This window comes from Canis lupus, chromosome 6, assembly GCF_003254725.2.
Source record: "Canis lupus dingo isolate Sandy chromosome 6, ASM325472v2, whole genome shotgun sequence".
NCBI lineage: Eukaryota > Metazoa > Chordata > Mammalia > Carnivora > Canidae > Canis > Canis lupus.
In genome coordinates, this window is record NC_064248.1 from 6931116 (window position 1) to 6953149 (window position 22034).

Below are 22034 nucleotides of genomic sequence, written 5' to 3' on the forward strand. Positions count from 1 at the left end.
CACTCCCTTACTGGCTACCTTCCTTTGCCTTATATCGCCTCTTTGTTCTCTTGGGGATACTCCCTGTACTTCCCACACATAATCTTTGCACTCAAATCTTTGTTTTGGGGTCTGCTTCTGGGGAAAACCCCAAGTAGAAAGGGCTTATTATCACCATTTTATAGATGAATGAAACTGAGGCTCAGGCAATGACATATCTCAAGGTCATACAGCTTACAAACTAGGATTGGTACTAAACTCATTTGGCTCTTGATTTGTGAGCATGTGTGTGTTATTTTCTCCCTAATTCTCTGAAGCCAGAGACCATCTTTTTCATTTCATAGCCTTGTGCAATAATGTTTGGTTGAATTTTTTTTTAAACTGAATCCAGCTGTGCACGAATGTTTTACAAAGCTCATATCAGAACTTCCAAGAGCAGCCCAAGATCTCTCCTAGGATGCCCTGGACTCAGGCTGCCTTTAGACCCTCCGATGGGCCACTCAGGATGTTCTCTGGGGCACACTATTGTTCATACCCAGACCCCTGTCCCTCCAGGAAAAGAATAGGCAAGATACGATCACCTTCAAAGGGAAAATCACATTTTATTTGAATTGTTTTTTGAGCAAGTGTGTCCACACTCTTGACATCTAAATCACATGGTACCTTATACATAGTGGGGGAAAAAACATCCTGGATTCCCTCTCCCTGCCCCAGGGCGCCCCCTCCATCTTCTCATCCTCCAAGTGTAGGGAAAGACCAGCTTTAAAGGCACCACAGGTCCTTCTCCCCCAAAGCAGCACAGAGCAAGCCATGCCACAAAGCAGAACGCCTTCTCCAAACCATATCTTCACAAAGAAATTTAAAAACTACTGAGGCTGGCCCCTCATCTTGATCCGCCACGTCCATTTCTTAAAAGATTTTATTTATTTATTCGTGAGAAGTAGAGAGACAAAGGCAGAGGGAGAAGTAGGCTCCTCACAGGAAGCCCGATGTGGGACTTGATCCCAGGACCTTCGGATCACTACCTGAGCCAAAGGCAGATGCTCTACCACTGAGCTACCCAAGCGACCCCCTCCAGGTCCATTTCATTACAGAAACCAACAAGTCCTTCTAAACTTCATTAATCACATTCCATGAGATGCGTGCAAGGAAGGCCAGGATCTGGTAGTGCGTGTGGCAAAAGAGCGCTATATTTTCTCGGATTTTTATTCATCTGGGATTCTTGAACGGGGACAAGCTTGGGGCATCTGCAATGTTATGAAGAGCCGCAGCTGTTAAAGGTCATCCATGCCCAGACAGACAGACAGATAGACAGCCCACAGGTCCCACTGCAAGACCAGAGGACCTACAGAAGCCAGTTGTAGCCTAAGCTTTTAGGTGCAAGCCGAGTTTGTCTGCAGATTGGGCCTTATGTTCCTGGGTTCTGACGGAGCCTGGGAAGCAGAGAACGGCCAGCACTAGCTCAAGAGGAGGACCAACAGCGGCCACCACCTTCCTTCTGGGAGTTTCTCCAGCTCAGGGAAAGCAAGGGGCCCAGGACACTTGGAGTGGTTGCTCAGTCCGCCAGAGCAGGCCTGCCCTACCCTGGGTTTTTTAATAGACTGATGCTAGGGAAAAGGACATTAGCTCTCCCCGCTCTCACTACTGGTTCACAGGCCCCAGGCTGAGGGCTGGGTAGTGCTTAGATGGAGGTGCTGTTGGCAGAGTACCTCTGCACCAGGGCTTTGGTGCTCATTGCCCTGACCCCAGGAGACACCTTCTTCCTCCTGGCCTCTATGTTCTTCATCAACTTCTGGACCCAGTGCAGCTGGGGATCGCCACAGAACTTCTGGTTCTTCTTGGTGGTGAAGCTGTGGGAAGGGTGACAGGGCACACTTGAGAGCTGGCAGGAACCTCAGACCACTTCACTAGATGAGAAGGTAGGTGTTGAAACCCACAGAGGGCAAGCTGCTGCCCGGAGCCTCCTAGCCAGCGCCTGACACATGGCCTTCTCTCTATGTGTCTGCATTTCTGTCCATCAGTTGTTTATGCTCGACAGCCTTCCTGTCAGATGAGGGAGGCCCAGCCTTGCTTTTAAATAATGCTGAATCTATGGGCACCTGGGTGGCTCAGTCAGTGAAACATCTGCCTTCGGCTCAGATCCTGATCTCGGGGTCCTGGGATGGAGCCCCACATTAGGCTCCCCACGGGGAGCCTGCTTCTCCCTCTACCTATGTCTCTGCCTCTCTCTCTGTGTCTCTCATGAATAAATAAATATACTCTATATTAAAAAAAAGATAATGCTAGGTCTGAAGATACAAAATCTCTACCCACAGAGAGGAGAAGAGAGGAGAAAATGCATTGAAAGTCCCCATGAATAAAGGCAGATGCCTCCAGTTCACATGCCATGCGAGGAAACATGACTAATATAGGTGCCAGAGCAGGGAGGAGGCGGTGGGATGCCCTCTGCCAAGCCGGCTCTGAGCTAGGGGGTGCTGGGCTAGGGAACTGGCTTTGGTGCCAGTGGGCAAAATTATTACTAATACCAATGTCACATTTCTACAGTAGGCCACTGTTACCAAGTGAGTTCACACTTGCTGCCTTGTGTGAGAGGCAGCTGTGAAGTTATCTGGAGTCCCAGTGACCTTGAGCAGGTCACCTTTCTGGACCTCAGCTGTTCTCTGTAAAATGGGAATAATCATAGCTAGCTCACAGAATGGTCGAGAGGGTTAGTTAAGACAATGTTATATGCCCCGGGATCCCTGGGTGGCGCAGCGGTTTAGCGCCTGCCTTTGGCCCAGGGCGCGATCCTGGAGACCCGGGATCGAATCCCACATCGGGCTCCCGGTGCATGGAGCCTGCTTCTCCCTCTGACTGTGTCTCTGCCTCTCTCTCTCTCTCTCTCTGACTATCATAAATAAATAAAAAAAAATTTGAAAAAAAAAAAAAGACAATGTTATATGCCCCAAACAGTGCCTCATATATGTGTGATGCTCAAGAAATGATGGTTGCTTGAGTTCTCTTCCCAATCTCATGGGGGAGGTACCCGAGGCTTGGGGAGGTGGGGTGGCTCCCCCAGGATTAGAGAGCCAGGTCCTCCTGATTTTACCCCTGGGTGACCTTGGAAGCTCACTCCCCCCTCTCCTGCCAGGTGTCCAGGAAGAAGGAGATACTCACACCACTCCTGCCTTAGGACAGACGCTCCCATTGAGCAGCTGGTAGGTAACCACTCGGTTCTCCGGAACTTTCTTGGAAATGAAGAACATGCAGCAGGAAGAGGGGATGGACACAGAGCCTAAAACACGCAGAGAAGAGAGCTATGTTCTTTTCCAGCCTCCCTGAGACTCTGGGCTTTGGAGCCCAAGCACACTCCCTACATTAACACCTCCAGCCCAGGCACTGTGCTGCCACTCCTCAGCATCTCCTTCCAACCCAGCCTGGTTGCTCCTCTCCCCTTTGCTGTGCCGTCTCAGCCATGTTCTTGGCATGACTGACCCACCTGACAGCCCTGGGGTACAGTTGGAGGTCTTACCTGCAGGATCGATGCAGTGGGCACACAAGGTCACAAGCAGGAGGCTAACCACAAAGGTTGCAAGGCCTGCCATTTGCTGGAGAAGGAGTTCAGGACCTAGAGCTGGGGTGTGGGAAGAGAGGGCCACAGTTCCTTTCAGACCACCCCAACCTCCTGCTGCCTTTTATAGGGGCAGTTAGGAGGAAACATGCACTGATGGAACCTCCCCCAACCCCTCCAGGCTGCCTTGAAAGTCCTAGAGGCTTATGAATTCTGCCAAGAGGAAGTTGTTGCCTAGCTGAGTCAGGGGTTATGTGGGTTATGTGGTTTCTAAGAAAGGCTGGAGGAGGAGAGGATTGCCCAGCTTAAGTGAAGCAGAGAATTGGATGAGTAGTTAGAAGGCTGATGAGGATCCCTGGTGTGCTGTTCATTCCCTGTGGGATTCTGGATAAGTCACTCACCTTTCTGAACTTTAGCTTCTTTGGCCAAAAATGGGGAAAGTCACCCTATCTCCTTGCTTTCATTCATTCATTCATTCATTCATTCATTCATTCATTCCCCAAGTCTGTTTTTTGGTGGAGGAGGGGCAAAGGGAGAGGGAAAGAGAGAATCTCAAGCAGGCTCCATGCCCGGAGGGAAGGCTGATGTGGGACTCAATCTCACAACCCTGAGATCATGACCTGAGCTGAAACCAAGAGCCAGACACGAAACTGACTGAGCCACCCAGGTGCATTCACCTGAGTTGACATATACCAACTCTTATTAGGCACGTGCTATGTTCCAGACTTCCAGTGGGGACGTGGATACGTGAGCAAGTGTACGGAATAAACTGTTACAGGTGCTGATTGAGCAGACATGGAGCTTCAACAACATCTCATTGTCCATATGTCCTTGGACCCCTTCACCTTGTTCACACACTGGCTTTTGATGGCCTTGGGTTTCTAGTGCCAGAGCCACCTATCCAGCAGGCTCCCCACAAAAATGGGAAATACCTAGAAACTTACATCCTTGGGGCAGACTTTGACATATGTCTGCTGGAGGGATACAAACTCCAGATACAGCATGACCTACACTACTTCCTGAGATCCCGACTGGGTCAAGCCAGTTCCTCTCTGTGCAGCTGACCCTGCTGATCCCTTCCCTTCTTCTCTGCTTCCCCTCTGTCCTGTTGGTTCCCCCTGGAACCATTGCCTAATGAAACACTTGCCCCTGAATCCTCCTTTCAGGGTCTGTTCTGAGGACCCCAACCTGAGACAAGGGGTATAGGTGAGGAGGGGGAACATTGAAGGAATTGGCCAGTGTTTTGCTGGAAGGAAAGTAGGGAATGCACTTGATGTTGATGGCTGTGCTGAGGTTTGGACAGTGAAAGGGACTGGTAGCTCCAGGAGGGCTTTGTAGATCATAATGAGCAGTGCTGCTCATAGAGACTGAAGTGACCTTGTCAGACAGAGAGGAATATGGTACCCACTTCACTCTGTCCTCCTTTCCAGGATCCCAGGCTGGGACCCCCTATTTGAACTTTTATCACTGCTGCTTCAAGTCCCAACCCCTCCTTCCAATGCGCTCCATTCTACTTCTCACGGAAATACTCGGCTTCCTGCCTTCCCTGCTCTGGTCATCCAGGACATGCAGCAACACATGGGCGTAGGAGCACAGTGTCACACGTCACTCAGATGAGGTTGTATGTCTGTGTCTCCCATGTGACCATGAACACCAAGATCAATGTCCCATTTTCATGCCCAAAAATTCCCAAGCAGATCACCTATTGCATGGCCAGTGTTTATAGAATGAATATATGATGGACCAACTCTGAGTTGCTCTCCCCTAGACCAAGGACTCCCATGTGGTCTCTGCCCAGCACCACTGGGATCAGTGTGTACATGGGGGAGTCAGTAGGCAGGTCCTCTGATGGGGGCCAGGCCAGGAGCACCTGATCTTTTCATTGCTCTTCTTCCGGGAGTGAAAAATACTGAGTGCCCCCCTCAACTCCTCGCCAGTTTTATACCTTCCCCTCAGCAGCCTTCAGTGATGACCCTCACCTGGCAGAGTATGGAGGACATTGAATGAGATGCCTTTTATACACTCAGGGGCTTTGCATGATTCCATCTGATGATACACGTTCAAAGATTTGCTTCTCAACAATTCAGAGGGAACTTTCTGAGTCAAGGGTACTGGGACAGTGTATGGCAGGAGAAGGAAAACATCCAGCAGAAGCAGCATGCAGGAGAAGAATGAGGACAAGGCTGAACAGGGCGGGAAGCCCATGCTGTCGCATGTTGCAACCCCAGTGAGCAGCATGGCAGAGGTCATTGAGTGGGAGGGTTTTGGGTGAGGTGCTTCACCCCAATTAGGAACATCCTTTACAGGCCAAAGTCCATTCTTTTGCTTCTCTCTCTCTCTCTCTCTTTCTTTCTTTGAGAGAGAACATGCATGTGCTGGTTGGGGAGAGGGGCAGAGGGAAAGGCTCAATTGACTGAGCCTCCCAGGTGCCCCATTTTCCTCCAAGGCCCTTTAAAAAAAATGCCCAGTCAAAAAAAATGCCCAGTCTTGGGGCACCTAGGGTGGCTCAGTTGGGTGAACATCTGGACTCTGGGTTTCGCCTCAGGTCATGATCTCATGAGTCATGGGATCAAGCCCTGGGTAGGGCTCCATGCTCAGCAGGAATCTGCTTGAGGATTTTCTCCCTCTGTTCCTCCCCCTGCTCCAATAAATAAATAAATCTTTAAAAACAAAACACCCCCCAAAACAAAAACAAAAAAAGTAAAACAAAACACCCAGTCTTGATGCTTTATCTGGGGAAGGCAGGGATTATCAACCCCATTTTCCAAAGGGGGAAAAACTGAAATCTACAAGTGCTAAATGACTAGATAACATTGTAGAGTCTCTTATCCTTGCTCCCAAAATGGGAACTTAAACCTTTCCATCTTGAAGAGGTGGAATCCAACAGCCAGAGTGATCTTTACATTTAAAGTAAGAGCAAAAGAGAAGGTGGTTCTATGAAAACAGAATAGAAAGGGAGAACTCAGAAAGAAGGAAGAGGAAAAGGAGGAGGAGGGGAAAGAGGGAAGGGAATGGAGGAGCAGAAGAGGAGGGCCAGAGAGCAGCAGGTACAGACAGAGCAGACTTGAGGAAATGAGCTGGAGAGGAAAGAGGAGAAATAAGAGGGGCCCTGTGAAGTGCCCTGAACCCCACCTGGCTCCAGCTCAGACTCTGCCCCTTGCCCACCATAGTTTCTCCCTCTGAGAAGTGGGATGTGGTTGGATTTGCATTTCCCCAAGTGTGGCAGCCACATTACCATGTGAGACAAAAATGGGCATATTTCACTTTAATTTAAATATATCTTATTATAGCTACCCTCTAAGATAAGGGGTTTTATATTTATGGAATCAATATCAGATTTTCCCAGAAGTAAAAAATATGAGTTTACAAAATAGAATAAAGTAGGTAACAGGACAAATAGTGTGTACATATGACAAAAATTGTGATGATGAAACCTGGGAAACCTGGCCAAGGTGCCCTCTGAGGTCTCTCCCCTCCCTTGTGGATCCAGGGAGCAGGAGTTTGGAGGCTAAGTAGGCATGAGGGAGGAGAGGAGCAGGTGAGGAAACAGAGCCGTGCCTGGCAGTGAGCAGGGAGCAGTGGTCCTGCCCTCATGGGATGGCACCAAGAGCAACTGTCCTGGTTGCCACTCCTGAGTGAGTCACCCAAGAATAATGATGTAGCACCAAACCCAAAAGTGCATGATGCAGGTCAATGGACAGTAACCAAGGGGGTGAGGGGGACTCCAAGACACATCCCAGTGAGAAACGACTGGAAGAAGTGGGCTGTTAGCTTCAACAAGAAATGGCTTCAAACACTTGAAAACATGTCCCAGAAAGACAGAGTTGGCCCTGATGGCCCCAAATAGTCCAAAAGTAGGTGGTTGTGTGGGTAGGGTGTGGTGGATCAGGCAGGAGGGCAGCAGAGGAGCAGAGCACAGCTGCCTATGAAGTTGCTAAGTGCTTCAGATCTCTCCTCTCCATGAATCCACACTCATCCCCAAGGCGACTGAGGCATAGAGGTCAGGAAAAGGCAGAGCTGGCATTTGAACTACATTCTGTATGAATTCAAGGTTCATATATTGTCTCTCACCTGGGAGCTCAGCCTTGATCCTGTAGGCAGTGGGGCCACCCAAGGTTTGGATGTGCAGAGTTAGGTCAGATCTGTGCTCTAGTGGTATGATTGGATCCACTGGTAGGTGTGGTAGGAAGGGACTGGAGCAGGAAGGCTGGCTGGAGGCTATATTGTAGCTGTCCAGGGGAGGGAGAATGAGAGACTGGGGCAGGCGCCAGGAGAGGTTCATTTGGCTCCATTCCACATATGAGATCTACCTGAAGTGCCTGAGGGAGAGGGAGATACAGAATCTGAGGTGCCCCCTGGTGCATTACAAAATGTGGATGAGAAGCACCTGCAGGTTACCTAAGACCCACTTCTTGGAAATCAGCCCAGAACCCACCATTTTAAGCCTCTCCCTAACCCCAGTAGCCATGGCCTAGAAGCACCACCTTCTGGATTTGAGTGTCATCTGCCAGGATTGAAATCGTTGCTCAGCTCTTTAACTGCATTACCCATATTACTGAATTCCTCTGTGCCTTATTATTGATGTTCTCAGTCATAAAATGGGAAATAACAATATTCATCTCATGGACTATTATGGGTATTAATAATAATCATCTCATGGGTTATTATGAGTATTGAACATAATAATTCATGTCAAGTGCTTAGCTCCCAGTCTGGCATAGATCAAGTGACCCCTGCCAGGTGGCCATTCTTATTTTTATTACAACAATTTGTTTACAAGCCAATGAGATAACTAAATCATCCACAGGATCTTCCGTGAACTTTAATATAGAGTTGCGTTTAATCTAATCTTTACAGTAATGACCCTGTACTGTAGATATTATAATATCATTGTACAGAAAGGTGAAGCAACTTGCTCATGGTCACACAATCACTGATCTCACTGCTGGTTCACAGCTGAAACCTCAACTGCCATATAAGGTGCTAAAAATATGAGAGAAGTAAGGGAATGAAAGGCTAAGAAAGAGAAGGAAATGGACAAGCTTATCCTAAAATTCATACAGAAATGCAAGGAACCTAGAATATCAAAATAATTTTGAAAAAGAAGAATGAAGTTATAGAGCTAACACTTTCCACTTTCACAGGTTACCACAAACTAAAGTAATCAAGATGGTTTGGGTATGGGCATAAGGATAGACATACAGATCAATGGAATTTAGAGTCTAAAAATAAACCCTCACATTTACAGTCAATTGATTTTTTATAAGCATGCCAGAGCCATTTAATGGAAAAAGGATAGTCTTTTCAACAAATGATACTGGGACAACTGGATATCCACATGCAAAAGAATGAAGTTGGACCCACTCCCTCACACCATATATGAAAATTAACTCAGCATAAATGTAAGAGTTAAAACTATAGAACTTTTAGAAGGAAATGTGGGTGTAAATCTTTATGACCTTGGATGAAGTAACAGTTTCTTTGATATGATATCAAGATCCAAGCAAGCACAGAAAAAATAGTTCGACTTTACTAAAATCAAAACTGTGTGAGTTAGAGGATACTACCAAGAAGGTGGAGAGCCCACTCACATGGTGGGGGAAAATATTTGGAAGTCATCTGATAGATAGTCATCAGTATCCAGATAGATTCTTCAGAAAATTCTTAGAACTTCATGATGAAAAGAAAAATAATCCAATTTTAAAAGAAACAAAGAATTTGACTAGATATTTCTCCAAATAAAATATATGGATGTCCAATAAATATATGAAAAGATAACTCAACACCATTACTCATTAGGAAAATTCAAATCAAAATGACTTCACATGGATGGCTATGAAAAAAAAAAGGAAAATAAGTATTGGCAGTGAAATGGGAACTCTCATACATTGTTCCTGGGAATGAAAGATTGTGTAACCATAGTGGAAAAGTTTGAAAGTTCCTCAAAAAGTCAAACACAGGGTTACAATATGATGCAACAACTCAACCCCAAGGTACATACTCTAGAGAACGGAAAACATGTTCACGCAAAAAGTTCCCAATGAACATTCATAGCAGCATTATTCATAGTAGCCAAAAAATGTAAACAATCCAATATTCATCAGAGGATGAATGTTTAAACAAAACTGGCATCTCTACACAGTGGAATTTTACTCAGCTATAAAGAGAAATGAAGTGTACAGACACATTCTTTGTAAGCAAAAGGTGTCAAACACCAAAGGTCATACAGTATAGGATTCCATTTACAAGAAATGTTTAGAATGGGTTAATCCATAGAGATTTACAGTGGATCAGTACGTGCTAGGGGCTGGGAGGAAGAAGATTGAGAGATATGAGATTTCTTTTTGAGGTGATAGAAATGTTCTAGAATTAAGTAGTGTGAGGGTTGTAGCAATTGTGCCATTCAACTGTACACTTTAAAGGCATCGGGACACACCTGGGTGGCTGGCTCAGTTGGTTAAGTGTTGACTCTTGGTTTCGGCTCAGGTCATGATTTCAGGGTTGTGAGATCAAGCCCACACGTGGGACTCTGCTCAGCATGGAGTCTGCTTGAGATTCTCTCTCTCCCTCTCTCTCCCCCTCTTCTCTTCACCCCACTTGCATTCTCTCTTAAATAAATAACTAAATAAAATCTTTAAAGGCATTAAAATAATGAATTTTATGTTATGTGGATTTTATCTCAACTAAAAACTAAGGAAATAAGTAGAGAGCAGAAGCTAAGGAAACTTATAAAATATTTGCTCAAATGGTAGGGACTTCGTGGCTTTATTGAGACCACACCCAAAGACTTCACCTGCCTTCTTCCTGTGGCCTGACTTTGATCCAACAGTCTGACTTATCTAATTGAACCTGAGAGGGCAGGGGGAGGTGGGGACAGTGGGTTTTCCCCCAGTCCTTCCCCTACCCTGCACAAACTTCCTGGCAAGCAGGCAGAAAAGGAATCTTTCTTTGATGGGTTTCCTGGCTGTCTTCAGGTCCCACTCACTCTCTTTTTTTTTCTTCCCCAATCCCTCCTCAGGCCTCTGCACCTCCTTTTGCTGCTGGAAAAAGGCATTGAAACTATGGACAGGGGGAAGGAGAGAATGAATTCAAGGATATTGGAATAGAATTAGATGTAGCAGTGATATATGCAACCACTTAGAAACAGTGACATGCCAGGAGCAAAGAGCATAGCTCAAAACATTGCTTCTTGGAAAAGCACCTGATTCTAGTCCTGGGGCAGAAAAAATAGAGCCTGGAACATCTTTCTGGGCCAGAAAGTAACAAAGTGCTCCAAGAATCATGGGGATATGTCAAAAGGACAGAGGAGGCAGTTTTCAAGGGCTCACACTGGCCAAACCTGGGACAATCCAATTAGTAATAATGATAGTGATGTACTGAATAAAATAAAAATCCATAAATAAATATGTTTTGGGTTGAATTGTGACCTCCCTCACCCCCACCCACCTTCCACCAAAAAGAATGTGTATTGGAGCCCTAATCACATGCTAGGATGTGATCTTATTTGGAGACAGGGTCTTTGCAGAGATAACCAAGTTAAAATGAGATCAGTAGGGTAGGCCCTAATCCACAATGATGGGTGTCCCAATAAAAAGGAGAAAATTTGGACACAGCTACTGACATGCACTGAGAGGAGATTTTGTGAAGACCCATGGGGAGGAGGTGGCCATTCATAAGCCAAGGAGAGAGACTCAGAGCAGAACCTTCCCTCACAGCCCTGAGGAAGAACCACACTTTGATCTTGGACTTCTAGCCTCCAGACTGCGAGACAGTACATTCCTGTTAAGTTCCTTTCAGCAACTGTAGCAGACCAACACAGGGGAAGCTCCATCCTGCAGTAGGATGCCAACTAATAAGCAGAGAAGAAATGGTAGAGCTAGAAAATCATCCAAGGACGCTAAAGCTCGAAGGTGGAAGTATGATGGGAAATGGGGTATTTCCATTGTCTCAGTGTGTCTCCTCACAAATTCTAGCTAATTATGAACAGAAAATAAGTAACTCAATAGTGAAGAAAACTGGAGGACATTAAAACAAACAAAAAAACTCATGTGAGTTTCCTAATAAGGTTCAAAACCAGACTGAGCATCAAGGAAAGGAACTATGGTATGTTGGAATGTGCTAGTCACAGACCTGCTAAAAACCATCTGGATGAACTCAAGCAAATCAATCACTTCTCTCAAGCTTGAATTTCCTCATCTCTGAAAAGCAGTGGGGTAGGATGTAGACTCACATGGTCATAAGAATCCAAAGAAATTAGGGATGTGAGAGCTTTCAGTAAACTTCAAAGCATGGCAGACCTGCATGTTATTACCATTCAGTGGGAATCAGATAAGCCCATTTCAGGCATTAAACAGTAGAGGAGCAAATATTTGGGGTCAGCAGGGTCTTTCTGTGCCCCTAAAATTGGATTTTCAAGGCAATCTGGCTCTGCTGGCTCTTGAATGGACTTTAATGAAGAAGGAAAATGACTTGAATATATATCCAGCAATACCAGGGTTGTCTTGGGACTCCTGGGTGTCTCAGTAGTTGAGCATCTGCCTTGGGCTCAGATCGTGATCCTGGGGTCCTGGGATCAAGTCCCATTGAATGCTGCTGTACGCCAGGTGCCTTGCTCACCCTAGGCACACGAGGGGAATTCTGTATAGGGGCTTTCCTCAAAGTACTCACCCTGGGCAGTGAGAGACAAACCAATTACGGTACAGGTTGTAGGTACCCACATGGAGGAGGTACACCTGGCCACACTAGATAGCAGAAGAGGTCAGAGAACATGTTTTGGAAGAGATGCCTCCTGAACTTAAGGCTGATTGATGTGGGAGGGTATGGGAGGGTAGCAGTGAATACCTGGTTGGGAGGAGTGTTCCAAACCCTGGAGGCCACAGGTATGAATTCAAAGAGGAGAGGTATCTTGGTCAAGTCTGGAGTTTTACAGAAATCACTCTGGCGGTAGGCAGCCAGTGTAGGGAGACTGTTGTGAAGACTATGGGAAGGTTGCAGTGAGGGAGAGGTGGAGGCAATGGGGGTGGGAGGAGGGGATGGTATTGAGAACTATTCAGAAAATGGATTTGACAAGATTTAGTACCCTGGTGGTTGAGGAAGGAGAAGGAGGTGGCCAGGATACCACTCAGGTTTCCAACTTGGGTGTGCGGTGGGGATGGGGCCATTCGAGGAAGAGCAGAATCCACCAGGAAAACAAGTCTGGGTGAAAGTTATTTGGGGCTGTGGTGTTCAGAGTCATGGTGTCTCTTGTAGAGACTTCAAGAAGGCGGCAGACCCAAAGAGATTGCACAGGTTAAATGCCTCACCCCAGCCCACCCCAGGCATGGACAGTATAGTGCCATGAAAATGGTGCACCCCTACAGGCAGACATTCCTGGGTTGGTTCCCTGTTCCTACTTGCTTTCTTGGTGGCACCAGGCAAGGCATTGAACTTCTTGGAAGCTCAGCACATTTTCTGTAAAATGGGGATGTGAAAGCCCATCGCCCAGGATGGTGGGGGGGAGGGGGATGGTCCTTGAGCCTCAATAAGGCACTCTATCCCAGGCCAGCCTTCTGGTAACAAGTTGCCACCAGACCAGACCAGAATCCTTTCTGCTATTTCCTTAAAGACTCACTTGGCTCCTTTGAAATCTTACTTGATCCTCTTAAGGTCTCCATTTCACGGGGAAGGAAATGAGCCTCAGAGAGGCTTCATGACTTGCTCAAGACCCTGAAGCCATAATGCAGCCAGGGTAGTCCTATGTCTTGTTGATAAAGAACCTGTACCCTTGCCATGGTGGCAGGTGGACCCAGGATGCTGTGTGGCACTGTTTCCTTAGTAGCTCTCAAATGCATCTTTTCCTGTCCACTCTCCCTGCCACCCCATCTGCTCAGGCTCCATCAGCTGTTCCTGGATTCCTGCCTCAACTTCCTAACCAAAGATGGCTGAAGATGGATAGTGTCTGGGGTTTGAAGCAGTGGAAATGACAAGAGGGTGCCAGGAAGACAGGGAGGCACAGGGGTGGGGAGCAAAGGGGATTCAGGAAGGCAGGCTCAGGGTGTTACTGGTACCTGTGGTACCCTCCTTCCTCACCATCAAACACACACACACACACAGTCACAGAGGACTGGGAACAGAGGGTGGTCCCAGGAGCCGCTTACCTGGAGATGACAAAGGGACAACCTCAGCACCAAATGCAGAAGGGTTTCCCCTCATTTATCAGATCTGGAATGGCAAGGAGAGTGGGAAGAGAGGAGGGGCCTCCCTGCAAGGAAGGGAGCCTGTACATCCTACCTTTGATTGTCTTGGAAATTCAGGAGCCCAAGGTTCACAAAGACTTTTGCACAGTTGGCTTCATGGCAATGAACAGACTTCAACAGGTGCAGATGCAGGAGGTGGGAGGGGGGGCGTCCCCACCTGTGTCACCAGGAAAGCACAAAGAGTCCATTGCCAGGATGGACTTCTCCCCTACACACCCTAAGCCTGGTCTTGGAAGAGGCGTGGCCCTGAGTATTTCAGGAGATGAGTGGCAGCTATGAAGCAACTTGCCCTTTGATCTCCTCATGGTAGGGCTTGAAAGAGCTCAGTTTGGGGGGTGGGGATGGGGTAACTGGGTGATAGGCACTGAGGAGAGCACTTGATGGGATGACCAGTGGGTGTTATACTATATGTTGGCAAATTGAATTTAAATTAAAAAATATAATAAAAAAAAAAGAAAGAGCTCAACTTAACAGAACAGTAGGGGACAAACAGCAGCTGAATCCAAGGTTGCTGCTAGCCATCTAGCCTAGTCTGCATGGTGACCTGGAACAGCTATAGACCAGAGGGGGTGTAGGGGTTCCCTTGCATGTCTCACTGTCATTGCTGCCTTCTAGATGTTGGAGATTCAAGGGGAACAGAATCAGAATTAAGAGGTAAAACTCAAGGGGGAAGATATTGGATGAGCAAAGTAATCCAGAAACAGATCTGACCATCTTGGATGATAGTGAGATTCAAGGGGGGGCATGTAAACATCTCTCGACAGAGCTCCGAGTAGGAAATTCAAGCTTCATATAAGGAAGTCCCATCCAGCTATGGGGTTCTGGGATTGAGGGAAAGACTCGTCTTAGACTCAGTGCCATTAGAGCTCAGAGTCCACTGAAATAGAGATACATATACACATAATTACAAAGGTATATGGATCAGAGAAGTTAAGAGTATGGGCTGTAGAGACAATTAGGCCTGAGATCATATTCTGGCTTTTCCAGCTTACATTTTGTCATCTGAAGTGGGGATGAAACCTTCTGCTTCCCAGGGGTACTATGGGGGAGAGAGAGAGGGAACCACTGTTCGTAATGTTCCTGGCATGGTGCCTAACCTGCAATAAAAGTTAACAAGGGTACATCATGTCTAGTGCAAGGCACCTGCCTGCCAAGGACTGTGGGAAGATGGGGCTCTGTGTTGGGGGTCAGGAAAGCTTCAGAGAAGGACAAGCAGGAGCTCCGGGGGACAAGTGGTCTGTGCTAAGTTCTGGAAGATGATGGGAAGAGGTGAGGTTGAGAGGTTGGCTTCAGGGGCTGGATAGCACATGGTACCTCACCTGTCCTGGCCCAAATGCAACTGGCATATCGTTCCTTAATGTCTAGAGAAGGTCCTCCCTTCCCACATCCAATAATGTCCCTATTGTTCTTGAGTCTATTTAATAATTTTTGGACCTGTCCATTCCTCCTCAGACCCATTCTGCTGCCTCCCAGATTGACTCCCTCCAAGCTATTCAACACACAGATGCAAGAAAGCCCATCGAAAGATGCAAACCAGCCCTGGTCACTCCCCTGCCTAAGATGCTTCCCTAGTATCCCATCACCAACTATCCATTCTCATCCATTCTTCATCCATTCTCTCATCTCTGTAATTTTTACCATTTCTGCCCACCAGCCAATCTGCTATACACTTAATGGTTTTTTTTAAAAAATGGATTTTATCCGGGATCCCTGGGTGGCGCAGCGGTTTGGCGCCTGCCTTTGGCCCAGGGCGCGATTCTGGAGATCCGGGATCGAATCCCACATCGGGCTCCCGGTGCATGGAGCCTGCTTCTCCCTCTGCCTGTGTCTCTGCCTCTCTCTCTCTGTGACTATCATAAATACATAAAAATTTTTAAAAATGGATTTTATCAAAAAATATCCATGAAATTGCAGATTTAGTATACTGGTTGTATTTTCTCCAATGCACATTGAAATAAACCCATAAGTATTAAAGTAAACTCTGTATGTGTGTGTGTGTGTGTGTGTGTGTGTGTGTGTGTCATTTTGTAGCAGAAACAATCTATGTTCTGCCCATATCCCCATGTTCCTGCTAATTCAGGACGTACTGGCTTGACTTCCATCTGCCATAGAGCAGGCAGACCGACTGCCAGGTGGACCTACTGGAGAGGAGAACTCAAGAACTTCACATGGAAGCAGTTGATACCAACACCAGAGATTATCAACAAACACCTTGGAAGAGCTTGATTGACAGGTAAGAGGGGGCCAGTGATGTTCTGGTAAATGTTTAACAACTGGCTCTGTGGGGGAAACTGATTTGAAGCATTTACTGATTTCCATGGTATAAATACTCCTAACATGGCCAATTTCAAGCTTTCAACTTGATGTCACTGAAAGTGGAGCTGGGAAGAGATGCTCTCCCAGGTAGGTGTGAGCCTGCTTTGTGTACCACTGGATGGGGCCTCTAGGACGGCAGGCACATGGTCCTTCAGTTCTGGGAGATGCAAGGAGGGCAAGAGTGGTGTCAAGAGGGAGGTTGGAAGATATTTACTAACCTGAAGTTCACTGAAAGCCAAGTGGGTGCAGGAGGAGGAAAGGCCTCTGAGTGTGTGCACAAGGGTCCTTCAGATGGGCCATAGCTGAAGCCACATCCTAAGAAGGCAAGGAGTCCCAGGGCAGAAGGAGGGAGGAAGCCCTAACTTAATACTCGGTTTTCTTGTCTTGCCTGAGGCTAGGTCCTGTCCTGTAGAAATAGCTCCTACACAGAAGCCAAGGAAGGATCAGATTCTGCTGATCCACAAAATCTGATGGCTACGGACCTCACTAAAAGAAGAAGTGAAAGAGCATTCTTCCTGAAGAACTGGCACAGCTGGATTTCTTCCTTAAGACAGAAAAACCTGAGGCTGGAGCCATAACTCCTTCTCTGGGCTGCCCAAAGATATTGAAGTGCTAGGTCTGGAATCAGACACATGTTTCTCATTTACTTGACCACGAGACTCATGGAGTAGGATGGAATACTTGGAAAACTTTTGCTTTGGGGGTTCTTTTTTTTTTTTTAAAGATTTTATTGATTCATAGACACACTCAGAGAGAGGCAGAGACACAGGCAGAGGGAGAAGCAGGCTCCATGCAGGGAGCCCGACGTGGGACTCGATCCAGGGTCTCCAGGATCACACCCCAGGCTGCAGGGGGCACCAAACCACTGTGCCACCGGGGCTGCCCTGCTTTGGGGGTTCTAAGACACTATGTGTGGCAGGGAAGCCCTATGTGTTAGGAAGCTGGAGCCAGCACCCTGACACTGCCCTGTAGGGGGATGTGGACTTGGACTACAGGCTCTTCCTCCATGTACTCATGCGAGAGTCACAAAAGCACTTTGCAAACTGCAAAGCATTGAGCAGAAATGAGCAATGGGATGATAGTGATGCCCCATCTACCCAAGATTCCTAGGAAATAGCTCCTGTTCATTAGCTCAACACCAATCCTCATGCTGTGACTGTGAACTATCTCTGCCCTCAGGAGACTTATAATCTCAGCGGAGAGACAAGGCACCCAAGAAAACCCACTCTGCTCATCTCCTCCCTGGCTTCTGCCACTATGGACAATAATCCTAAAGAATGGCTCCTTATAAAGAACGATCTCTTTATGGACACAGCCTTCCAGAATATGATAACTCCAACAGGAGGAGCTGCCCATACAATAGAAATAGTTCTATTTTGCAATCTTTGAGAAACTAGAGAAGACACTGGACTGAGATTTGATAGACCTAGATTCAGATTCCAACTCTGCTAACTTACTAGCTGAGTGGCCAAGGTACTAACTCTCCCTGAGCCTCAGTTTTCCTATCCATAAGATGGGCTCAGTGTGCCAGCTCAAAAGTATTGTCAAGAACTTACCTGAGGGGCACCTGGATGTCTGCCTGCAGTTCAGGTCACCGTCCCAGAGTCTCAAGATCAAGCCTCACAATGGGCTCCCTGCTCAGCAGGGATTATGCTTCTCACTCTGCCCCTCAACCCTGCTCATGGTCTCTCTCTCACACACAAATAAATTTAATTTCTTTTAATTCATGTAAAACAGGTATGACTGTTTACAGCAAAAATAAAAAGTTTTATTGTGGGGTTTATGGTAGACAGGTGTAGATGTAATGCATATGATAACTATAACATAAAGAATGAGAAGAAATGGATCTATTGGTTGCAAAGTACTTAGAATTTATGTCAAATGGTACCATATTAGCTCTAAGTAGACGGTGAAAAGTTATTGATTTATACTCTTACTCTTTAAAGTAACCACTGAAAAGGTAATGCAGAGATATAGCAAAAGAGCTAATAAGTAAAATAAAAAGAAATTCTAAAATAAATATGCAATTAACCCAAAAGAAAGCAGGGAAGTGGGAACAGAGGAACGGACAACAAAAGCAAAAACAAAATAAAGGGTAAAACAAGCAGGAGCCAAATAAAGTAGTAGACTTCAACCCTAAATCATTACATCAGTGATTATATTAAATGAAAATGGCCCATTTGGGGGGCCTCCAAAACCATCTCTACTTTCCAAGATTTGCTAGAAGGACCCAGAAATCAGCATATAGTCATATAGTTTTTGCATTGATGTATTAAGTATGCACTGCTGGATTTTAAGGGGAAAAAAAACTCAAGTGGAGTCCAGAGGAATCCATATGCAGGCTTCCTTGTGCTCTCTCTCTCCCATGAGAGATCACACAGAGCACACTCTTCCACCAGCCGTGGAAGGCAGCATCATATGTGTATGTGTTCCTGCACACAGAAGCCCATTAGAGACTCAGTACCCAAGATTTTTACTGGAGGCTGGCCAGGCTGGCTCCTGCTTCACATATATCAAAATTCCAGGCTCCCTAAAGGAAAGCAGATGTTCGGGGTATAATGAATCATCCTTATCAGTTAACCGTTGACTAGAAACACTCCAAGAGTCAAGTTACCAGAAGTCAACCAAAGGCCAACTTGCAAGCAGACCTTTCTAAGGCTAGGCTTCAGTTCTGCCATCTTAACTCTTATCTTCACAGAACTAAACACTCCAGTTAAAAGACAGAGATTGTGGACATCTGGGAGGCTTAGTCAGTAGTAAAGTATCTGCCTTCAGCTCAGGTCATGATGAGGTCCTAGGATTGAGTCCTGCATCAAGCTCCCTGCTCAGTGGGGAGTCTGCTTCTCCCTCTGCCCTTCCCCCCTGCTCGTGATCTCTCTCTCTCTCTCTCTCTCAAATAAGTAAATAAACATCTTTTTAAAAAAAAGACAGAGATTGTCAGACTGGATAAAAGAGCAAGACCCTACTACCTGCTGTCTACAAAAAAACATGCATTTTAAATATAAAGACACAGAGAGACTGAAAATAAATTGATGGGAAAAGGTATACTATACAAATATAAGGATAGGGGATCCCTGAGTGGCTCAGCGGTTTAGCACCCCCCTTCGGCCTCAGGACGTGATCCTGGAGTCCTGGGATGGAGTCCCACATCGGGCTCCCTGCATGGAGCCTGCTTCTCCCTCTGCTTATGTCTCTGCCTCTCTCTCTCTGTGTCTCTCATGAAAAAATAAACAAAATCTTAAAAAAAAAAAAAACATAAGGATGGACATTTCATAATAATTCACCAGGAAGACAGAACAATTTATATGTGTGTACCTAATAATAGAACATAAAGATACATGAAGCAAAATTTGCCATAATTAAAGGGAGAAATAGATTCATAATCACAGTTAGAGATTCTAACACAGCTTTATCAGTAATTGATAGAACAAGGAAATAAAAATCAACAAGGACATAGAAGGTCTGAATCACCTTGACTTAAATGACATATACAGAACACTACAACCAATAAATGCAGAATACACATTTTCCCCAAACACACATAAAATGGCCACTGAAACACACTATAGACTTGGCCAACGGTTCAATACATTGTAAAGATTGAAATGTTAAAGAAAATGTCTTCCAACCACAATGGAATTAAGTTAAAAACCAGAAGCAATAATGTATCTAGGAAAACATAATTGAAAATGAAATCACACATTTCTAAATAATCCATGGATCAAAGAAGTTACAGAGGAAATTATAAAAAACTTTTAAATTGGATAATAATGAAAATACAATATATCAAAAGTTGTGGGAAGCAGCTAAAGTAGTGCTAGTTGGAGATTTACAGTTTTTAATGCTTATATTATTATTTTAAAGATTTTATTTATTTATTTGAAAGAGAGAGAGCATGCAAGTGGGAAGAGAAGCAGAAGAAGAGGGAGAGAGAATCTGAAGCAGGCTCCACACTGAGCACAGAGCCCAGTGCAGGACCCGATCCCACTACTACAAGATTATGACCTGACCTGAGTCAGGTGCTTAACAGACTGAGCTACCCAGGTTCCCCTAATGCTTATATTTTTAATAAAGAAAAAAGAAAAGAAAGAAAGAAAGAAAGAAAGAAAGAAAGAAAGAAAGAAAGAAAGAAAGAAAGAAAGAAAGGTCTAAATCAATGACCCAAGTTTTCATCTTTAGAAGCTAGATACGAAATACCAAGATCAGGGTGCCTGGCTGGCTCAGTCAGTAGAGCATGCAACTCTTGATCTCAGGGTTGTGAATTCAAGCCCCATATTGTGTGTGGAGCCTACTTAAAAAAACAAACAAACAAAACAAAACAAAAACAAAAACAAAAAAACAGACAAGATCAATCCAAAGTAAGCAAAAAGAAGGAAATAAAAATAAGAGCAAAAATCAATCAAATAAATAACAACATAGAGCAAATTAACAAAGCCAAAAGTTGACTGTTTGAAAGATTAACAAAATTGGTAAGATCCTAGCTAGTTGGATAAAGAAAAAAAGGATGAATTGTCACTATGACTTCTTTTTAAAATATATATATATATTATTTATTTACTCATGAGAGCCAGAGAGAGAGGCAGAGTCATAGGCAGAGGGAGAAGCAGGCTCCATACAGGAAGCCCGATGTGGGACTCGATCCCAGGACTCCGGGATCATGACCTGAGCCAAAGGCAGACGCTCAACCGCTAAGCCACCCAAGAGTCCCACTATGAATTCTACAGACATTAAGATAAGAAATAGTCAATGGATCAGAGAAGAAATCACAAGGGAAATTAGACAACATTCTGAGATTAATGAAAATGACGATACAATATACTAAAACTTATGGGATGGAGTTAAAGCAGTACTTCCAGGGACATTTATATCTGTACATGCCTATACATAATGAAAAAGAGAATAGAAAACAATTGATGAAACCAAAAGTTAGTTCTTTGAAAAGATCCACAAAATTGTCCAACTTTTAGCAAGACTGGCCCTGAAAAAAAGATCAGTAAACTTGGGAATGAAAGAGGGGATATTACTACCTAGCTTACAGAAATAAAAAGTATCATGAGAGAACACTGTAAATAACTACATGCCAACAGAACAGATAACTTGGGTGGAATAGACAAATTCCTGGAAGAACACAAACTACCAAAATTACTCAAGAAAAACTTGAAACTCTGAATAGACTTATCATAAGTGAAGAGATTGAATTCATAATAATAAGATAAAAAAAAAACCCAAAGAAAAGCCCAGGCCCAAAAATGGGTTCTCTGGTGAATTCTGCCAAACATTTAAAGAAAAACTAACATCAAACTCTTCACAGACAAACTTTCCCAAAAAAACAAAAGAGACACAACATTTTCAAACTCATTCTATGAGATCAGTATTACCCTGATATCAAAACCAAACAAAAACACCGCAAGAAAACCATATACCAATATCTCTTATAAATATAGCCACAAAAATTCTCAGCAAAATACTAGCAAACTGAATCTAGAAGGATGTAAATGTTGTTATGCCTATGTCTCTGCCTTGCTCTGTGTCTCTTACGAATAAATTTTTAAAATCTTAAAAAAAAATAGTGAAAGACTGAATGCCTTCCTCCTAAGATCAGGAACAAGACAAGGATGTCCACTCTCATCACTTCTACTCAGAATTTTACTGGAAATTCTAGCCAGGACAGTTAGGCAAGAAAAAGAAATAAAAGGCATCCAGATTGGAAAAGAAGAAATAAAACTATCTTTATTTACTGATTACATGATATTATTTATAGAAAATCCTAAATAACACACACACACACACACACACACACACACACACACACACAGGCTAATAACAGTGAGTTCAGCAAGGTTGCAGGATAAAGAACAATATAAAAAATAGTTGTATCTCCACACAATAGAAATAAACAATCTGAAAATAAAATTAAGAAAACAATTCCAGGGACACCTTGGTGGTTCAGAGGT

General features: G+C 44.9%; 1 protein-coding gene across 4 annotated transcripts; it reads right to left on the reverse strand.

The window, feature by feature from the left end:
* Nucleotides 1-561: 561 nt before the first annotated feature.
* CCL24 (C-C motif chemokine ligand 24) lies at nt 562-13996 on the reverse strand. 4 transcript variants are annotated; one of them, XM_035718254.1, is made up of 6 exons: nt 13799-13996; nt 7601-7848; nt 3491-3592; nt 3136-3253; nt 1689-1829; nt 562-1226 (listed from the first exon to the last, which is right to left on the reverse strand). In XM_035718254.1, exons 2-6 carry the CDS (start codon nt 7809-7811, stop codon nt 1100-1102), a joined length of 699 nt encoding a protein of 232 aa, XP_035574147.1. In that variant the 5' UTR covers nt 7812-7848; nt 13799-13996; the 3' UTR covers nt 562-1099. The 4 variants fall into 4 exon arrangements, with proteins under 4 accessions (XP_035574147.1, XP_035574150.1, XP_035574148.1 ...); XM_035718257.1 differs by lacking the exon at nt 7601-7848; XM_035718255.2 differs by having other exon boundaries at nt 562-1829.
* Nucleotides 13997-22034: the final 8038 nt, after the last annotated feature.

Bases quoted from the DNA above. Each gene is read 5' to 3' on its own strand.
- CCL24 (XM_035718254.1), bottom strand. From the start codon at position 7,811: ATGAACCTCTCCTGGCGCCTGCCCCAGTCTCTCATTCTCCCTCCCCTG. The intron at 1,830-3,135 runs GTGAGTATCTCC...CCCTTCCCACAG, and splicing joins TGTCCTAAGGCAGGAGTGGT to CTTCACCACCAAGAAGAACC. The intron at 1,227-1,688 runs GTACTCTGCCAA...ATAACATTGCAG, and splicing joins ACCAAAGCCCTGGTGCAGAG to ATGCCCCAAGCTTGTCCCCG.